Source organism: Notechis scutatus, chromosome 2 (assembly GCF_049901735.1).
Source record: "Notechis scutatus isolate UNSWTSFEM ecotype Mainland chromosome 2, rNotScu1.2, whole genome shotgun sequence".
Taxonomy (NCBI): domain Eukaryota; kingdom Metazoa; phylum Chordata; class Lepidosauria; order Squamata; family Elapidae; genus Notechis; species Notechis scutatus.
The window spans coordinates 125,320,030-125,341,454 of NC_142010.1; the positions used below are offsets into that span (position 1 = coordinate 125,320,030).

General features: G+C 35.9%; 1 protein-coding gene across 11 annotated transcripts in view; it reads right to left on the bottom strand.

The window, feature by feature from the left end:
• Nucleotides 1-2,287: 2,287 nt before the first annotated feature.
• Nucleotides 2,288-21,425, bottom strand: part of HELZ (helicase with zinc finger) — a 126,613-nt gene continuing 107,475 nt past the window's right edge. For all 11 annotated transcript variants that reach the window (XM_087956102.1, XM_026678780.2, XM_087956099.1 and 8 more), the window contains 6 exons: nt 17,301-17,377; nt 14,694-15,264; nt 13,558-13,792; nt 12,414-12,924; nt 5,979-6,231; nt 2,288-5,472 (listed from right to left, as the gene is read on the bottom strand). In XM_087956102.1, the coding sequence (XP_087812228.1) occupies nt 5,141-5,472; nt 5,979-6,231; nt 12,414-12,924; nt 13,558-13,792; nt 14,694-15,264; nt 17,301-17,377 (1,979 nt within the window). In that variant the 3' untranslated portion in view covers nt 2,288-5,140. The remainder of the gene's footprint in view (nt 5,473-5,978; nt 6,232-12,413; nt 12,925-13,557; nt 13,793-14,693; nt 15,265-17,300; nt 17,378-21,425) is intronic.

A 21,425-nucleotide genomic window follows, 5' to 3' on the forward strand; every position in this document is an offset into this window, starting at 1 on the left:
TCCTTTCTAGCTCCCCTCCCCCCCACAAGCAGCTAAATGATGGAATCATTTCCACTGGAAATAAATAAAAAAGAATGTAGTAAGGAATTAATAGACTTAATGTACTTTGAAACACACATACAGAACAAAACAGGAAAGGGAAGGAAAATGATAAAACTGCCTCCAGCGATGTTTCCACTTTAAAACTTATGGTTCTCATTGGGCAAAGCCAAGGGTAATTCTATTTTACAAAACTGTTGCCTACCTCTGTTGAAAATTCCAGTTCTTGCTTTTTAACCTAAGTTGGCTTGGATCAGTATTGTTCCCAAATGAATTCCCCAAACACCATATATACTTGTGTATAAACCCATCCACAAATAAGCCAACCCTCTTTTTTAAAAAAAACAAGAATTAAAAATATGCCAGTTGTGGATCAGCCAACTCTGGACATTTTCATATATTTTAATTCTCAGGGTTGGCTTATCCATGGGTAACTTACAGATTATCAATTTTTCATGGCATTTGGCGAAAAATTTGAAGACCACAGATGGAGTTATATGGGATACCGTATATGGGATATAGGGGTACCGTATATGGGATATATTGTTACCGTGCATCCTTGCTGATAAGCCCATCTGTGGATGCACCAAACTGAATTTTTGAGTGTCTTTTTGGCACCTAAATGGAGTATACATTCTCAGACCTATGGCCTTTTATTCCTCTTTGCCCTTTGATGTTCTAAAATGTTCTTTACCTCTAATTTTGAAGTTTTATAACTCAGGGCCACTTTTCACAAGTTCTGAAAAGAGGTTTATTAACAGCCTTTCAAGACTGCCTCAGCCCCAAAGGACACTGGATAGCAAAACTACTAAAATTAAAATGGCATGAAGATTATCCTGGGAATCCTTGCACGCTTTCGCACTGTCACCCCCCCAACAAGTACTGATCACTAGACTTCAGGCTGAATAGACACATAAGCATTTCAAGAGCTGCTGAGGTTGGGATCCCCTGCAGGAATTCTCCCATGCCTGCAGTGCATGGTGTGGGCCTTTTAATAAATGTCCTTTCACAGGAGGAAAAAAAAAAAAATAGAAGCCATAGAGAACTGCCATCTGCTGGGATACTCAGTCAGTGGATTTTTGAACCACTACTTTTTTCCACTTTACTTAAATTTTATAGAGAAAAATGTATGTCCTGTTTTGTTAGAAAATAGACCTAAAATCATTGAGAGTACATGGATTGGAATGGATTTTAGATGCACCCTCGGATACTGTCAAGGTTTATAAGAGTGATGGCTAACCTTTTCGGCCCAAAGCATGTGCACCCCCAAAATGCAATATACATGTGTCCCCCGTGCATGTGCAGCAGAGAGCCGAAGATCAGGAGGCTGGCAGGAGGCACACATGCGCGGCAGAGTTGAGCTGGGGCAATGGCTCACATGCCCACACGTGCCATAAGTTCACCATCATGGGTTTATAACATGAACTGCTAATAACTTCTGAACATGGATGTCAACTCGTAAAGCATTGCTGGCCTGCTCCCGAGTTGCAACACACACAAAACAGACACACACACACCAGTGGTGGTATGCTACTGGTTCGGCCCAGTTTGGCTGAACCGGTAGTTCAGCAAACAGGTAGTTAAAAAGCCTCCGACGATCAGCTGAGAGGAGGAAAAAAAGCCTGAGGAGGAAAAGCTAAAAGGAAAAAGAAGAGAAAAGCGCAGAATCGCCCCTCCCATCTGCCCCTGCGCTTTTCTCTTCTTTATCCTCTGCTGATTGGCGCTGCAGGCCTCAGCTGGTGTGGAGAAAGCTGCGCGCACGATCACCGAACCAGTAGTGTAACAGGTAGGATCCCACGGCTGTCACACACACACACACACACACACACGTGTGTACACACACACACACACACACATACACACACACACACACACACCTGAGAATTCAGAGTTATAAATATATGTTGACAAATTGTCTTCAAAAACCATCTAATTTTTAAGCTTCAAGTCACAGTAACCAAATTTTCAATTTTGTATTTTTGAATTTACAAGACTGGATACTTCCTGCAAAATGAATCCTTCATATAAAAGAAATCCACTTATTATTCTAACTAGTGGTTCAGTTGTAATGGGAATCAACGTTGTTCACATATCAGCTCTTTTCTTTATATAGTACCAACTTTTAAGAGTTACATTTTTAAACTTTGCTAATGTATTCCAAACTTCTCTGTGATGTATGACATGCTCCTAAAGTAAATTTGTTCCCATAATGATAAAGTAATTGTGAAATGAAATAATGAAGAAAACCTTGAGGCAGAAAAAAGGGTTTTTATAAAAATTATATAATTTGAATAATAAGAATCAGAGATGTAAATATAGAATAGTTCCAACGTCTTCTTAATAACCAGGATAATCAGATATTACAATAATTGACTACATATATGCCTTTTATTATGGTAATGGTATAATCCAGGGGTCTCCAACCTTGGCAACTTTAAGACTTGTGGACTTCAACTCCCAGAATTCCTCAGCCAGCTGGTGAGGAATTCTGGGAGGTGAAGTCCACAAGTCTTAAAATTGCCAAGGTTGGATACCCCTTGATAATCCACTAATCTGAAAAACAAAGTTGCATCATGGCTCAAATCAGACAGAATATTGTGATCTGCTCTTAAAAGTAAAATGTCTCCAATATTAGCATAACAAACTAGCAGTCTGAACACAGACTATGCACATTTTTCTATGACCCAATACAAATGTGGAACAAATTTGCAAAAATGTGGAGCTTTTGTGTACATTTTTTTTGAACTTGCTAACACTAAAATACTGAGTGAAAACTCATAAAGTACCTTACTGCAGATCCACATATATGCTTTAATGTGTTATACTCCACAACCTATTAATTCCATATTAACTATTGAGAAACGTTATGATATAGATTAAATAGACTGAAGACTGTACCTTCTTCCTGATTTCACTAACTCACAGATGAAAATAATTGACCATTTATTTAGATTCAGTCCAGGTGAAGGGAACAATGAGACTTAAGTGTGTGGATTTGAACTCTGTGATTTCAGAGTGCTAAATTGAAAGTGAATGTATTTGAGCGATAAGCAACCAATTACTATATCTTTCTATGTGTTCCTGTTTATTCTTCACTAGGTCAATTGTCCTTAACGTTTTATCAGTGATAATCAGGGTAGGACATAGAATCCACAGAAATAACTTCAGATATTTATGTGGGACTAATTAAATCCTGGTTTATGTCAACTGAGGACAGAATGATCTGACTAACTTCATGCTAACATCCTGAATGTGTCCTCGGGGTACTAAATAAAATTGAGCAGAATCTTCTGCTTTCATTTTGTTTGATTTTGTAACAGCTTTATTTAGCTTCACCCATTTCTGAGCCCAGCAGCCATTAAAATATTGCAGCACATTAAGTTAGTATGCATATCTTTTATAGAAAGTTCCTTAGTTATCTGAAATCAATAAGAAAAAAGTGACACAGATTTTAGTCAAACCTAGATGTCACCATCACAACGTATAAAATCCAACAGGTATGAAGGGACTGAAACTAAAGCAAATATTAGATTTGATACAGCAGCAAATACAGTAGCTCGACAAAGCAAAAACAAATATCCCTGTAAATGAAGCCCAGTTTTCAAACAGTCATGGGAAGAAACTTTAAAACTATCATAGTTTTGAAAATATCACTTATAATGGGAAATTAAAATAAATAGTTGATAAAAATTAATTGTCCCTGATCAAAGAGATCTTTTCAAGTGTAAAAGAGGGCATGCCTCCATTGAAGTTAAAAAAGATTTCTTTCAAAAGTATGAACAGTGTACAAGACCAAAATCGTAAAGGTTGCCCTAATTCTTCCCCCAAATTTTGTAACATATTGCTGTACAGTCTTTTATAGATTTTTCTTTCAATATATAGTGGCAAAAGGCCTTGACAGAAGATACAAGAATATAAATAACCACGTCATTCATACTGCTTCCCCAAACCTTCCCCACAACTCTTCTTCCCCAAGGCTGGGATTAATTTGGATACAGCTTTGGCAAACATAAAAATCTCCTTTAATGAAGTTCCTCAAACAAAACAGTTAGCAAAATATTTGAATATTTGTGGATAATATCACATTTAAGGTAAACATCAAATCATGTACCAAAAACTTTTGATGGAAAAAAGAAGGAAAATTCTTAAAGTGGCACAATTGTCATACCACTGGAAAAATCAGAAGGGAAGAAACTAAATTACAAACATTTAACGTGCATGGTTGGGAGGGGGATTCAATTATTTTTCCTAAATTCACTCAATTTGATTTTTTTAAAATAGTTATTCAACTACCAAGCACCCAATATAGCAATTTTTGTCATTTCATGATTTCTGTTTAAAAACCTATTAAATTAATCCCTCCAACAAGCTGAATGAATAGCTTGTCAAAAAAAACAAAAACATGAATTTTTCATCTTTAGGTTGACCACTAATTTATGTTTAATTGCAAAAGAGTAGTATCTGGGTCTGCAGCAAAGGCCTTTACTTCATCCTAAAAAGGAAATTACTATAACCACGTCATATAGATTCTAAAACTATAAAAGTCTTAGAATGCAGCATCCCTTCACAGAAATCTGATAAAACTGAATGTAAATATAAGATGCTGCATATTTATTTAAAAAAAAAATAAACAATTTAAGCAGACATAACATACATTTGTACATTAACTGGCCATTTCTGGTACAGAAACCCAGCACAGTATGCTAAATGTTATTGAATAAATGTAAAATGCTACTTACATTTTTAAATACAATTTAGACAACTTTTTTTTTAAATGTTTATATATTTTTTTTAAAGTTGCACAGTTAACTTTTCAGCTGCTAGCTTTAATGCAACACATAGATAAAGTTACATAATTTTTAAAAGTTTTTTTTTCTAGGGATTTTTTTTCTCAAACTTCTGACCCACATCAAAAAGAAAGTAAAATAGTGGAATATAATTTAAAAAGAATTAGCTTCAAGTCTAGCAGCAAAGCCATTAAACCAAAATATATTTACTAATATAAACAGAGAGAAACGATGGTGCCTGCAGGTGCAGCTCCAGCTATCTTAAATCTACTCACAGAAATAAAAATTAAAATGTCTCTACAAAAATAGTCTGATTATTTAAAATAGGAGTAGAAGCCATTGCTACCTGATGAACTACCTAGGCTAAGTTCCTGAAACAGAGACAAGGGGTCGCTATTCTTTTTTGCCTGCTCAGGAGGGGGTCTGGGCTTGGGAGGAGCCCTCAGAGCACTTGCGTAGGACATGGCAGGTTTGTTCAACCCAGCACTGGGCTGGCTGTTGCTGTTGGATTCCACAATCTGCTTGTTGGGCATGAGGGGTGGGAACTGGCCCAGATGCTGGAGTACATTGTAGTTAAAAGAACTGGACAATGGGATGTTTTCAACCTTCATCTGCTCCTCAGGGGATTTGATAGCCTTCGGAGGAACTAGAAAGAAAAGAACATGAACATCATCACCATCACCACAACCACCATCACCATTTTAACTTAATAAGGATCACAAACAGATTGGAAAGCTACTTCTCAGTTTCCTTTCCCAAAGATATGCAAAGAGCATGAATTAGAAGCTAAATAAAATCTGCAGGAATTTGTCAAATGCTTCCAGTCCTGTAAGACATTTTAATTTGAAAGGATTTGGGCGATCTTTACGAAACCTGTTGAAATTGTTCTTCAGTCAGTTTTATAAAGCTAGCCAAAATAGTTTGAGAATACATTGCCCTTTAAGGCCAAGACTGAATACACATCGTTGGTGTACTTTAACCCTGCACAATCAGATCGAGTAAATGAGCAAACAAGGATACACAGCATACACACCTTGAGATTTTGTGACTTCAACTCCCAGAATTCCTGAGTCAGCATCATGATTAAAGGGGCCACAGATGCCCACCCCTGGTTTAAAGGGACAAGACAGCGACACTCACTCACTCACTCACCTAACTGTTCTCTTGGTGGGATTGCTCTATTGGATCCATTGCATGGAATGTTCTGATAGGGGGCTGATGAAGAAGAGTTGACCCACCATTCCGGGGGAGAATAATTGAAAGAGGATGGGTTACTCTGGTCCTGAAGCTCTTGACACTGTCCAACATTATCTGGAGGAGTATTTAAACCTTCAGAACAAGCCTGGGTTGAACTAGACGACATTCTTCTTTGGTACAATGGCCTGCCGGGTCCTCTTGGTTCATACTGCATAAAAGAAGACAATCACTTGCAGACATGTTTCTATTAAATGTCCCAACTGAGTATCAATATGCATATTCTGAAATTGCCCTCAAAATAAACATGCATATTTTACTTGGTGTGATTTTATTCACTAACACAAAGACATCCTATTCTTCACATTCACCATCCTGTTATGAGAACAGGGATATAAACAAACACTGCACTCAAAACTCTCTCATTTATATATATATGTGTAACAGGATTATATCACTTTTTAAAGTAATTTCAGATCCAGCCTTCTTTCAGAACAGTTAATTGTATTACATGGGACTACTTACTTTTTTTATAAGTCCCTTTTGATTCCTAATTTTTCACTTTGAACTTGTAGTTATTGTAATATTATTATATCTAAGCTTGTCTTCTACAAAATTTCTTCTGCATGGCAATTATATGAAGTATTGGCCAGTTGTAATTTGTCCTTCTCTGATACAACTGATTCATTATATTGGTTTAATTCATCCCCAGGAAATAATTGTTAGGTTGTCCATAATACAGGCTGTATAAACCTGTTTTGTGATATATGTTATGTTTACACCAAGCCTTTTCTCTTCTTTTCTTTTTGAACTATTGCTCTGTTATACCAGAGATAAAGCAAACAAGATAAAGAAAAGAAAGGAAAGGAGAAGCAAGTTTGAGGGGAATTTATTTGGATTCAGAAACTGCAGATGTAATCTAAAGTCACAAAAAGCTCTCTGGTGTGCTTAGAACCATGATGTCATATGCAAATGCTATTTTTAACTTTAGGTGCTTGTAGATTACCCTGAATATTTTAATGGTTTACAGGTCAATGCTTAATGAATACAACCAGGAATTAAGAAACACCATCATTATGCAAGCTTTACTTAAAAGAGCAACTACTCATCATTCATTATTTTAAGATTACCAAAACTGCAAAGAAATTGAATACAATATAACACAAAAACCCAGATCTATATTATTTGTTAAAGAAGCAGCTCAATTGATGCTATTTTTTTTCTTTACAGATGAGGTAAGAAATGAGAACACATAGATGTTTATTACTATTTAGAAAGACAAATAAGTATGGTTCTTCATTTTACTAATCATTTTTTCAAAATACTGGTGGATATCCCATTGGCAAAATATACTACTAACAGAATGGTGCTGGTATAGATGGAACCACCAACAAACAAGAGATTGATTTGAATAAATAGGCATTTTGGTACTTTATAGTGAATTAGAATTTCTCCTATTATTTAACAATAGTAGTAACAAAACAATCCCCCATCATTATCACCAAATTACATGACTGAAAGGAAGTGTGGTATACGCAGGATTGTGGTGTGAGCATGGAACTTCACTCACTTGCTGGGTTTAGAATTCCAAAATTTAAAGTACTTTTGTACCAGGCTTAAATTAGTAGATTCAAGATTCAAGGGGGAAAATACTACAGTATTTTAGGAAACAGTCAATAGTTCTAATATGTAGCCCTGCTTCTAATATAGAAAGCTTATCCCGAGTGCATTTCTCTTATTCATTAAGCACCAAGTATCTGTTCCTGCAGCCAATTCAAGCACTGGTGATACTAAAATTAGAATAAGCTTATTATGAGTATTTTCACTGGATCCATTTGGAAAGCAAGTATCTTATTTATTTTTATCCCCCCCTTTTTAAAGCAAATGACTCAAGGTGGCAAACATGCTTAATATATCCTCCTTCCTCCTATTTTCTCCAGAAAAACAACCCTCCGAGGTGGGTTGCACTGAGAGAGCAAGACTGAGCCAAAGTCACCCAGATGGATTTCATGCCTAATATATAGTGGTGTTAGGGTTTAGAATTTAGTTTAGAATATAGCAGTTGCTTGCTATTTAGGCTGTCCAGCACTTCCTTTCCTGGGACTGTAAAGTTTGTCTTTGTCGCAGAAGTTCAGGAAACTGCTTTGACACGACTTGCTTTTCTAATTTCACACCACTGTATGGGTTCCAGTTCACTAATTTCCCATTTTAAACCAAATTCCCATGTTAAACACAGTTGGAACTGTTTTAAAACTATCTTACTCTCTCTATTTCTCTCTAGAGGATTTGGCTTATCTCAGCATGATAGAGTTCAGACTTCCCAGACTAAAGTCTTGCCCGACCAACGGATTTCCATTTATAAAATTACTTTCTTTGTCTCCGTGCCCCTCCTTTTACAAGTCCCTTGCATACGAGCCCTGGTGTAGAGAAGACCCAACCTGACAACTTAAAAATGTACAGCAAAAGCAGGATTCTAATTTCTAAAAAAATTATTTCTATTTAAATGCCAAGCCTTGTCTAATTCCCCCAAGAACAGTAACCGATCTAATAGCATGTTGACAGAATATTTAGATATTCCCAAATAAAGATGGCCATTTCTCTTCCTGGTTAGCCTTAGTTTTCACATGGTTTCCCTTGTATGAAAAAGGCCCCTTCCATCTACCAATTACTGTCAACTTCAGAAGGGGCACATATGCCCTCAAGTCAGTGAAAATGCAACCTAGCTGTGCCTGGTTGATACCAGCAACCCTGAAACAGGAAGTCTGTATATATGCTACCCAGGAACAGAAAGCCCATCCATCTTGACTGGTTAACAGAAAGCCCATCCATCTTGGCTGGTTAACAGAAAGCCCATCTATCTTGGCTGGTTAACAGAAAGCCCATCTATCTTGGCTGGTAAGGGTCTATTTCTATGCTGGCCCAGAGTTTCAATGAGGAGTTGATAAATGAGAAAGCAAGGAAGCTAACCTTGAGATAATAACAGCAGTGAATCTGCCAGGTTCATGGTTGAACAGAAAAATCAAAGAGGTTTGCTGATAGAAGGGCAAACTTCTTAATCAAAAGAATGTGTTATTTTTAATTCTTTCCTATCTTTCAGTTCATGGCAACTGTCTCCCTTGTAAATACTATTAAAAGCCTTCGGAAGGAACTATCCAAATACAAGGAAATGATAACAGTAAAAAAAATGCAGAAATATAAACTTTCTTCGTTAGATTATGTTAGTTTTTATTCTTGCTATTGTACCTTTAAAAAGAAGCACTGCTTGAAAGCACTCTTGGATTTCAGAATAAAAGAGAAAGCTACGTTTTCTTCCCTTTTATTTCTCTACCCTTGAATTTCCCTCCCTGTTTTTACACTATTAATCAAATGCATCCCTACTGGATGCCTTTCTCCTGCTACTGAAAAGATTCTCCGAGATTGTGTTTAAATATGATTGTCCTTTAAGCTGACCACAAGTGTACCCTATTTGAAATTGTGTACATTTGTCAAGGCTTTTATCAATTCATAAGTAGCTTGCATCTTTATATCTGAATTACTGAATTACTGTTAATAGATCTCCCAACCAATAAAGCTCATTGAGATGCTCCCTCTTGCTACTGTTGCTTTAACTTCGTTTCCTTTGTTGACACAGGCCCACTATGATTAAAACATACCTGTGGACAAAAAAGTGCATTCAAAGCTTGTATTAAAATACTGCAAAGCAGTAAGGACATAGCACGGTAAACAGCGCCAAGCATCTGCTAATTCTGGAATTTTAAAAATAAAAGTCCCGTTTTCTTTTTCCCTGCCAGCAAATACTGTTAATCTGCTTAACAGAATAGATGTTTTCAGAATGGAAGGCAAATAGGTTTGGATCACTTTCACTCCCATCCAAATATGTTTAGATTATTCTCTTCAGCTCACTCTCAGTCCTGGATATGGAACTGAGGCCATTGATCGTTCTTATAGATGACGACATGCTCTTGGGCCAAACTGGGGGAATGCAACTCTCTTGGTCCTTCTTGATGTCTTACTTGTCTTCAACACCAATTAATCAGAACTATTAATCAGTGGAACAACTTGCCTCCAGAAGTTGTGAATGTTCCAACACTGGATGTTTTTAAGAAGAGACTGGACAACCATTTGTCTGAAATGGTATAGGGTTTCCTGCCTAAGCAGTGGGTTGGACTAGAAGACCTCCAAGGTCCCTTCCAACTCTGTTATCCTATTCTATTCCATCTATCATGGTACCTTCAGGGGCTGGAAACAAGAGGCTTCTAATGATATCTATCTGTATCTGTGTTGGGAAAGAGCCTGCTAAGCTGGAAGGAGGGGTCAAGCTTATGCCACTTGCAGCTGCGCAATGACTCCAAGTTAGGCCCTTGCTTGATCCCTCCTTCCAGCCTAGCTGGCACTTTATCAACAATCTGCTTTTTCTTAGCTATCTCCTTTCTTTTGTTCTTCCATTTTAATATCATATTTTAAAATACACCCCCCCCCCCAAAAAAAAAAGAAAAAAAGAAAAATGGTCTTCTATCACCAATGTCTGTGCTACACTAAAGACATGGCTTCCGGAAGGAGAAATAACTGACTGGTTCTTTGATATAAGATGGATTATTATATCTGTGTTATTGAATGAAACAAAATAGCACAGCAAATGTGTTAAGAGTTAACAGGTACTGTATTATAAAATTGGTATTGCGACAAATATTCAGATTAGTTAAGCCATGCTATTTTCTAATATTTATAGTTCTATAGTGGAATATGAGTAAAAGCTAATTAAGTCTATTCTTTCCTCAGTTACCCATTTAAATAAGACATTTATTTGAAACCTTTCATCTTTATGGTCTAGATGAAAACAACAAAGCTTTAAAAAGTGACCTTTGGAACTGATTCTGCTAAAAAAAAAAAAAACCAAAGAATTTTGAATTTTAGAAGAAATGAAAAAAGAAACTGTAAAAGATCTGTAACATTTCCATTACTATTTTCAGACTCCCACTAAACATAAATCAAAGATTTTACTGGATGTTTATTCCAATGTCTGTCAAATAATAATTCCTGGTCTCCGGCTGTGTTTTTGAAAAACATAAAATTAGTAGGGTTTACAGTAATTGTTTTGCACTTTTCACTACCAACTTTTCTTTTACTACTACCAGTTTACTACCAACTTTTCTTTCCTATTTTTGGCAAACGCTAGATATCCCATTGAGGGGTGAAAAAAACAGAGATCTAAGCTTTATATATAAGCAAGTATAATTCAGTTTTGACTTCTAGTGCCTATGTGAACAAGTTTTGTCCCCACAGTTTTCTTGGACATATTTTCAGAATTGTTTTGTCAGTGTCTTCCTAAGATTGAGAAGGAGTGACTAGCCCTAAGTCACCCAGTTGGTTTTAATACCTAAGAAGCGGGACTAGAACTTACAAACTCCCAGTTTCAACTGCTTTAACTTATAATATCAAACTGGCTCCCCTGAAAAAACTGGACACCCAATTTATCATTCAGAAGCATATCCAAAATCACCACTTTAAAAAGGAATAGAATTAGATTGCTAAAGTTGGATTTTCAGTACCTCAAAATTAACTTGTCCATCTGGTAAATGGCATAAAAAGCAGTAACACCTGATACTCAATCAGCTCTAGTGAAGCAACAGCAACGACATATGGAACCTTGCCCAAAGTCACTACCAGAATGACCAGTCCTATTTTCCCAGCTTTTAAATGCTATCGTTAAGCAGAACTCCTCATTATAGGTAGTCCTCAACTTATGACCACAGTTGAGCCCAAAATTTTCATTGCTAAGCAAGACATTTGTTAAGGGAATTTTGCACCATTTTACGACCTTTTTTCCCACAGTTAAGTGAATCATTGCTGCTGTTAAGTTAGTAACATGGTTGTTAAGTAAGTCTGGTTTCCCCATTGACTTTGCTTGTCAGCAGGTCGCAAAAGATGAGCCCAGGACACTACGACCCTCATAACTACACGCCAGTTGCCAAGGCTCTGAATTTTGATCATGTGACTGCAACTGTAACTGTCCTAAGAAAATGATGGTGTTACTTTTTTCAGTGCCTCATAACTTCGAACAGTCACTAAATGAATATCAAGGGCTACCTATATAGGTCAAAATAAATATAAAGGTTTTTCCAAGTGAAGCTCAACTCCTCCTGACTCTGTGGACACTTCTTTGCATTTTGTTTTTGTTTTTTTTGGCAACACTACAAAAATGATTTGCCACTGCTTTGTTTTGAAATGTTGTAACTTCCCAGTTTAGGATATTGCCTTGGAATGTCCTGGTGGTGCCCATCCAAGTATCAAACAGGTCCAACCCTCTTTAGCGTTCCCCCCCCCAACACAATTAAATTTAACATGGTTGCCAGGGCAAAAGACACAAGCATACAAACCCCACAGGCTACCTACCTCTTCTAAGCTATGCAGAGAAGAAGCAGATACTGCTCGTGAAGTGAGGGGGTGAAATGGTTCCTGACCAACTGGGTGCTGATGATTTTGTATTTGTATAAAAGGGTTCGGTTGTGATCTATGAGGCAATGGAGGTATACCATAATGAAAGCCTTGCCCCATGAGATGACTCTGGTGTAAATTAGCATAGGTCCATGATCCATCTGGCTGCAGGTATTTCAAGGAAGGTGGGGTCAGGTGTTCAGATGGCACTGAGAAAGGGGGATTGTACATTTGAGGCAAATGCTGCTGAAATGCTGGATTGTTAGAGATTTCAAGGTCTCTACTCTCAGAGAAATTAGGAAAGTGGCCACTGTGGTTTGAGTTGCATGTAGGAGAGAGGAGTGCTGGTGGACTTCTGGGCTGCACTTGTCTATATTGCAAAAGTCTTGATTGAGGTGGCGGCATTTCAACGAGGTCCCTATTTTCAGTTTGATCACGATGGGAGAGCTCTCGAAGCAAATCCTGGAATCTGGATTAATGAGATGATGATTGCTCAAGTGAGATAAAACACCCTCCAATTAACAAGTAATATTACAAGAAGGACAACACACATTATTTTAAAGTGCAATTATCCAGGCTGTGCATAAACTTCAGCGAAAGTAGATTATCGCCAGAGTAAAATTATCAATGGTTTTTTAAATTATAAATGTCAAGATGTGTGTGTGTGTGTGTGTGTACTCATTAAAAAAATATTAGCATCTATAACTATAGTAAATGGTCAACCAGAAATGTAAGCAACAAAAAAAAACCCACAAATCAACAGATACAGAAACCTGGATTTAACACTCGAAATGGGATATTAGTCCTAATACCCATTAAATCACAAAATGTCATTTGTGGCTATTTACTTCATTTGTGTAGTGAAGGCATTTTGCCAATAACATAAATTGAAGTGAACAGTTAACATTAACATAAATTTAACTCCCTTACCCAGACTTCTGCTGAATCCACTAAATGAGGTTCCATTAGATCAAAGTTTTCACTCTACATGTGAGATATATACATGTTGGCAAACCCCCTCCCAAAAACCCCCAGCATTTTAAGGGAAGTAAAAATATTCCATTGCTGTACAGTTGTGTAATTTCTACCAAATGATAATTACCTTGAATATGTTGCCTCTGTTTCGTCTTCAATATTGTTGGCAAGTTTCCAGTTTGCCCTGACTGGCTGTTGATGCAGTCCCATGGACTGCTGAGAAAGGTGGGATAAGTGAGGGTGATGATGTTGAGAATAAGAAATATTGCCCTGACTGAGATAGGCGTTATGCTCATTCCATTGCTGTAGTCTTGCTTGCTGTTGCCTTAAGGTTTCCAAAGCTAAATTTCCATGAATACGATCTGTAAAAAGTGGGGAGGGGAGAGGGGAGGAGAGAATAATTACCCAGCTTCTATATTTAAGAGCTTTGTGCTTAAAAACTGCATTTTTTTTTACAGATGCACATGCCTAGAGCGACTATCAAACATTAGCATTCCTTGCTAAAATTGTGCTATCCTCCCAAAAAATGTTTCAGCAGCTACGGTAGGATCCATATATCTAAATGAAAACTGTCAGATTCATAAATAAAAGGAAAGGAACACACTATTATTGCCTCTTTTTTTAAAATCCTGAAATTAATGTTAGTCTTGAAGAGGTCCTCTTCCTCAAATCCTCCTGCTGTGTATCAGCTTTGGTGGCTTGATTATTATTCCTTATTACATCGAAGGAAGATTAGCTGCAATGATTTTATCTTTAAGATCCTGGCTAGTAAGCTGATATTAGATTGCAGCTCCATTTTAAGACATAATAAGGAAATAATGTAGCCAAAATCAAGCCACTAAAGCTTGCATAAGAAGGCGCAAATAGGATTAGGAGTAGGAACACAACGCCTTTTACTTTTACTGTAATTTTTACTTGTAACTTGTAACTTTTAACTTTTACTGTAATTTAGGAAACCAAGATCATCACACCCAAAATAGCACATAGTCTGAGAATAGGATAATTAAGGAAGAATTCTTGCAGAAGTTACATGGTTGAAGGTTGTGGACTAAATGACCTTCAGAATTCTGCGAACAATAAAAAATAAACAGTGATTTTGTTCAATCAGCAAAACATAAACTGAAAGAATTTCAATACTATAAAACGGCTGTAAAATACCAAACATACAATATGCCAAAAATGACTCTTTGCATTACACACCTCCTCTTCATCTAAGCAGACTGCCCCAATTTAAACCCCTAGACTGTAGCCATGGTTACCTACCTAATGGTTCTCCCACAGACACTCCTGGAGGATTCTCTTCAATGAAGTGGTTCAAATGGGATGGCATCATGAGGTTAGGCTGCGCAATGGGTCTCAGGGGGCTACTGACATCTTGCAGCACAGATGGAGGGAGCTGTTCTAAAACTGAACTGTCTGTACCAGGGGAATGAGGTCTATGTGGAACTGGAGTTTTAAAGAAAGACTGGTTGGGGCCAGTTGGAAAGGCAGGAGAGAGCTGTGAAGATGGTGGTTGCGGCTGCTGATTCAAATGATTGTGTTGCTGGACTATCTGGCTCTGCAGAGGAGGCATTTGGTTATGTTGTTCAGACAATTGATTCTGTTGTTGACTTAAGAGGCTCGGTTGCGGTGGCACAGGATATGGATGCCTTGAAATTTGGGCTAAGTGCTGGAAAGGGCCTCTAGGAACAGCATACTGGGCTTGGGGAGGAGTGAGGTGAATGTTCAGCTGTCTGGGGTTAAGATTATCTTTGCGGTGAAATTTAGAATTAGGATAAGAAGAACTGGAACGCAATTCAGGGCTTCTATTTTGGGGATTTGCTTCTAAGTCAACCTGGAGGAAATTACACAAATTATTTGAGTTAAAAGTCATTTAAGAATACAACAAAATTCCCTCTAAGCAATGAAAGTACACAGCAAATTATTTTTACACCAACTCAAGTATGTGATATATAAAGGTGGGAAAAGCAAGATCCAGAATGAAGAAAAACTAGTATAGACCTTAGATAAATTTTCTTCTTTAAATATGCTAAACTGAGAACAGTTTACCAATGAATATAAATCTACTGATATAAAATATGTGTATTTTTAAATTTTACATGTTCTATACAAAATATCATTTTAAAATTATTTTGATTATTACAAGCTACAGAAGCACTAAGTTTTGTGGTCTTATATTTCAAAACTGAATATTAATTCCTCATTACTGAAATGCATTTTAGAAAATATTACAGAAGAAATTAACTACTCACTTCCTCCTAATTACAATAGTAAGTTAGTAAAAGAAAGACAACCATATAAATCTTTTAAAAATGTTCAATTCTAAAGAAAAACATCAATGTAATGCAAATGCCACTCCTTATTTCACTTTGTTTTGGGTCTTTCCATCACCTACTCACTGATGATTTATTCTCCTATTAACTCCTCCTAATATTCCTCCTTAAAGGGGTGGGTCCTGGGGAAGGGGACAACGACCAGAAGCTAATTTTAAATTTTCATCCAAATGCAAACTAAATTAAATTAAACTGTTGAAATCGATTATCTGATATCTATACCTATGTATTACTCCCACATAATTCATAGTTTTCAAGGTGAATAACATAATAACATAAAACTATGGAAATACTTTGCCACAACGATGTACAATACTATGAATCTAAAAGCCCAAACTTGCGTAGACTTCAATCACCAATGAACTGATCAGATTCATTAAACGAAACAGCACTGATAAACTGATGAGTGAAAACTCTCTAGTAACCACATTTTGCTTTGATGATTGTACTCCCTTTTTTAAAAAAATCCCAAAAAGAATATTAAGAGCTATTGAGCTTTTGCTAAAGCATTGTCTATCAAGTTTTATTATGAATAATCTAGAAAGACAGGCTGTATAAAAACAAAACAGAAAAAACCCTACTGAATTCAGAAATAAATTCTCACAATTTCCTGAAATGGATTAATTGTAGTACTCGCATTACAGGTTGTCCTCGGGTGAGCCTAACATTTCCATTGCTAAGCGAGATGTTTGTTAACTGAGTTTTCCTCCATTTTAAGACATTTCTTGTCACAGTTGTTAAACAAATCACTGCAGTTGTTATTAGTAAAACTGCAATTGTTAAGTGAATCTGGCTTCTGCATTGTGTTTGCTTGTCACAAAGTCTCAAAAGATGATCACATGACTTTGGGATATTGCAATCATCATAAATATCAGCCAATTGCCAAACATCCAAATTTTGATCAAGGGACAAAATTGGGGATGCTGCAACGGTCATAAAGTGTGAAAAATGATTGTAAGTCAGTTTTTTCAATGCCATTGTAAATTTGCTCACTAAACAAATGGTTGTAAGTCGAGAGTTACCTGTACTCACTGCGGTTACTAGGAATAGTCTCTTACCTGCTATAAACAACCCAAAATGTTGACCATATTATTTCTCCTAATACTATTGCTTATGTGAGTCTGCACCCATAATTGCATTTTCCCTCTAATATATCTAATCTTCAAAACATTACAAAACAATATAATGGGGCTTCAAGGTTACTGGAAGCAAAATGAAATGGGAGGGATACCCATCAGATATCACCAAGGTAAATGGGAGGAATTGCTGTTATTGCTCTGGGATCTAACTGAAACGAACTTGTTATAATCTGAATGGTGTCTTGACAAATGCATTTTCTTTTTTGTGTTACAATTTGAATTGTATTATGTAGTAACATAGTGATCTTTACTTATTTTATTTAGGTACAGTCATTATTGTTGTGGGCTCAGTTATTCTGCATCTTGATTCCTTTTGGGCTGTCCATATTTTTACAATACCTACATTATCCATGTTTCATTGGCATCACACATGAGAAAAATAATAATAATGTGCATACCTGTTTGGCTTCTAAGGGGTTTTTCTCAGGTGTCCGAATTTTACTGATTTCAGGTCCAGCACCAGGCTCATTTTTGCCTACATAATATAGAAACCTCATATAAAATTCACTTTTAATATTCAACTTAAATTATACCCACCATAATCACAGTTGAAAGTTATTAAGCCTTACAATCTTACTTTGATGATCACATTAAAAATATTGTTTAAAATTTAAGGCAAAAAAACCAAATATTAGATGGTGAAGGAAAAGAAAATATTTTTATGATATTACTTTAATAATTTTTTTACTTAATTTAAATAATTATTTTAGTAATAATATTTTCAGCTTCTACTAATAATTCCACATTGATAATCATCTGAACTACCTTAAAATTACTGTATAAAACAAGAATACCTATGCATGAGATAGTATACAGGTGAAAAATAGTGCAGGAAACCAATTTAGGGTAACAAGTTAATAAAAAAGTAAAAGAGTAAATATGAATCTAAAAAACACATTTGTCTATCAGCTGTGATCAACAATAAAAGGAACATTACAAATTAGAAGCAGGAATTTATTGTTGTTCTCAGATATATCCATATAAATAATATTCACTTTTTACAGTTACCGAGAGCTTTTTAAAGAACAATATTTGCTCAATGGGAGTTTAGCTGTGATCTTTTGGTTACTTATAAACTAAGAAACTATGGGAAAAACCCAGAGAATGAAGCCATGATTTAAAATTGGTTTCTATGCAATAGCTTCCTGGGAAGTCATTAACATGGCACATCATTCAGTTGTAATATTATAGCTAATTGTGATTAGTGGTATGATCATAAGAAAGGAGTAGAAAATAAGCATTTCATGTCTCAATTTATTACACTGCAATTTGATCAAATACTACTGCTGACTCAAGCCTGCAATGTTCTTTCCTTAGATCAAGTACAGAACATTACTTAACATACTATGAAAGAGATGATCAAATAAGTTTAATCTACTTCCTGCTCCTGAACTACCTGACTGAAGATGACCAAAGCAGTTTTGGGTAATTACCAATTACTAATTTATAATCTATTCTTAGATAATCCAAAGGAGTGCAAAGTCATTTGGGTCTTGTTATCTACATAAAACAGGAAAATATAGCTCCAGATTTAAATCTTGAATTTAGGAAGGTAACTAAAAAATCATCAATGATGATCCTAATCTATCATGAAGCAAAGACAGTACAATATGAACTGGATACTTCATTAGATTCACTACTCAGATATTTTCTGACCATCATCTTGAAGTTAAATGTCTTTATTCATTTCCTAGTTATCTCCATAGAAAACTATGGAATGATAAAAGCAGAAACATTCCCCAGCAGATAAAGATAAATTTAAAATGCTGCCAGAATAGAAAGGTATAATTTGTCTGGCTTACTCATAAAAGGGTATTTTAAAACATAACCTCTGAAATAATAAGCAACTATGAAAATTTCATACAAATGACATTTGTTTCTTACTCTTCAATCAGCATACATTATGTGATATTGATAATGAATGATGATATATTCATTCATCTTCAAAATGTCAGACTAAGAGAGAATTATCTTCAGAAATGAATGTATTTGTGCAATATGTTATAGAACATGGAAAAGTTCAGCAGTGAATGAGTATGAAAATATTTTGCTTTACTTAATTCCATATTAAAACTTGCAAATTTAAGGTAATTCTTTCAGCCCTTCTTTTAAAGGAATAAGAAACTATACAGGTATTTTATGATACTTGACTTATGACCACAATTGAGCCCCAAATTGTTGTTGCTAAGTGAAACATTTGTTAAATGAATTTTCCCCTATTTTACAACCTTTCTTGCCACAGCTAAGTGATTCACTACAGCTGTTAAGTTAGTAACATGGTTGTTAAGTAAATCTGGCTTCCTCGTTGATTTAACTTGTCAGAAGATTGCAAAAAGTGATCACATGATCCCTGGACACTGCAACCATCATAAACATGAGTCAGTTGCCAAACATCTGAATTTTGATCACATGACCATGAGGATGCTGCAACAGTCATAAGTGTGAAAAATAGTCATCAGTCACTTTTCAGGGATGTTGTAACTTTGAATGGTGAATAAATGAATCCTTGTAAATAGAGGACTACTAATTTTCAATTGCATACTTGCAAGAACCACAGGCATGGCATGCACATTCTGTGCTTTTCTATCAAAATGTCTATACTGAGACTGAGGTTGAGTGGCTGATCAGATAACTACAACATACCAAAGAAAATATATTATGTAAACACAAATAAACTTCAACAGACCAATTCTGACATGATTATATCCCTTCTGACCAAGACAATAAGGTAATGAGCTGTAAACCCCTCAGAAATTGCTGTAAAGCACTATGAAGTTATATATAAGCTATTGCTATTGTTAAATAACCTCATATCAAACTGTTGCCCAAAGACTTCAGAATGCCTTTAATAGGAAACTTTAAAAGCTGCTGTTCCTAAACTCAGTCCAGACCTCACACAAGCATGTGTGAGGCCTAACACTCACCTTGTTTTTCCAAATGACAAATCTCATATAATCATCTGAAAAAGTCTCTCATTAGAAGTGCAGTCCAAACTATCTGATGTAGAGATGTAAATTAGAAGTTTGCCCTACATCTTCTCAAAATAGGCACAGGACCTAATATATTATAGTTTTCTAACAGAACAAAGTTAACACAAATATCAAACCATCCAAAATTCAGGTTTGTTTGTTTGTTTGTTTTTTAAAAATCCCACGACATACTTGCTGATTTTCATTGTTCCATGTTTTTTATTAGAATTTACTCAGACAGAATTTTTAACCTTGATAGGTTAGATTAGGGCAGGACTCTTAAAATTTGGGTCAATAAAAAATTATGGTCCCTTTTTGGTCAAATGAATGGGTAATGTTGCATCTACCAAGAGGAAATATAATTAGCGTAGTAACTGATGTGGAGATCTGGGACAGTTCTGTTGTATAGCTAGGCTTTGGGCCTAGGATTAGCACTGCCTGAGAAAAAGCTGGTTCAGACTACAGAACCTGGATTAACATAACCTTTTTAAAAGAACACTTAATTGGCAATTGCTTCAAGCCAATTTCTGTGAAGAAAAGTCAATACGTGTTTTCCCCCTGTTGTTAAATCAATTTGAGCATTTAGGAATTCTATCTGTCCAAAGGCTAATTTCTTGGCTATCCCTTGGAATAGCTAAAAACAACTACATTTATGTAAAATGATAAACATAGCTTATTGCAGCAGGAATCATCATAGCTGCCATCCCTCTATTCTTCTTGCTGGGGTTACCCAGATTTTGAAGTTCTCCTTTATGTTTTTCATTAACTCAACCAGCTAGAGTTAACCTTAGCTGTAGCTTATTTGAAACAAGGCAACAACTCACCATATATTGTGCTTTTAGTTAAGATTAACTGTCCATCTTTGGCTCAGATAACGTGAGCTAAGTTTTACCAAAAACGGCAAAACACTTCTAAATTCCTCACTGTGAGGGCCAAAAACTCAAGATACCTTGGGTCCTATTTATAAAGGACCAAATGCAGCCATTAAATAACTGAAGACAGGCAGGTTGTAGCACAACATATTTCTCAGGATAAAAGTCAGAGAATGTTTAAAAGACAAAAGCTCCTCAAAGTCTTTTCTTCAAGGGTTTTCTTTTCCTTTTTGCTGTGACTAATTATCTTTCATTCAATAATGAATTCACACTGTAATTTTCTACCAACCAGAACAGCTAGCTTTAATGTTTAATTGCTCGTCTTCTTTCTTAATGACACATTAAGTTAATACATGATTGAATTTGGCTTTTGTGAAAATAGGTTATTTTATAATAAATTGAAAGTATCAGCACCTTTTATAGGCAAGTCCAATCATCCTATTTTTCTTCGGAGACAGAACATTATGTTAGGTGAATTTCACAACATTTTCTTTATCCTCTTTCAGTTACATTATTAAAAGTTCTAGAAACTGGACTTCTAGCATGTTCTATGCTCTCCCACTTCTCAAGGTTTTAACAGAAATTAAGGATGGGGTGCCATATTTGTTTCTGGAATTACCCAAACCTTCATGAATATAATAAGTAGGTTTCTTTCAGGGCTATATCCGTGAACTAGTTTGCA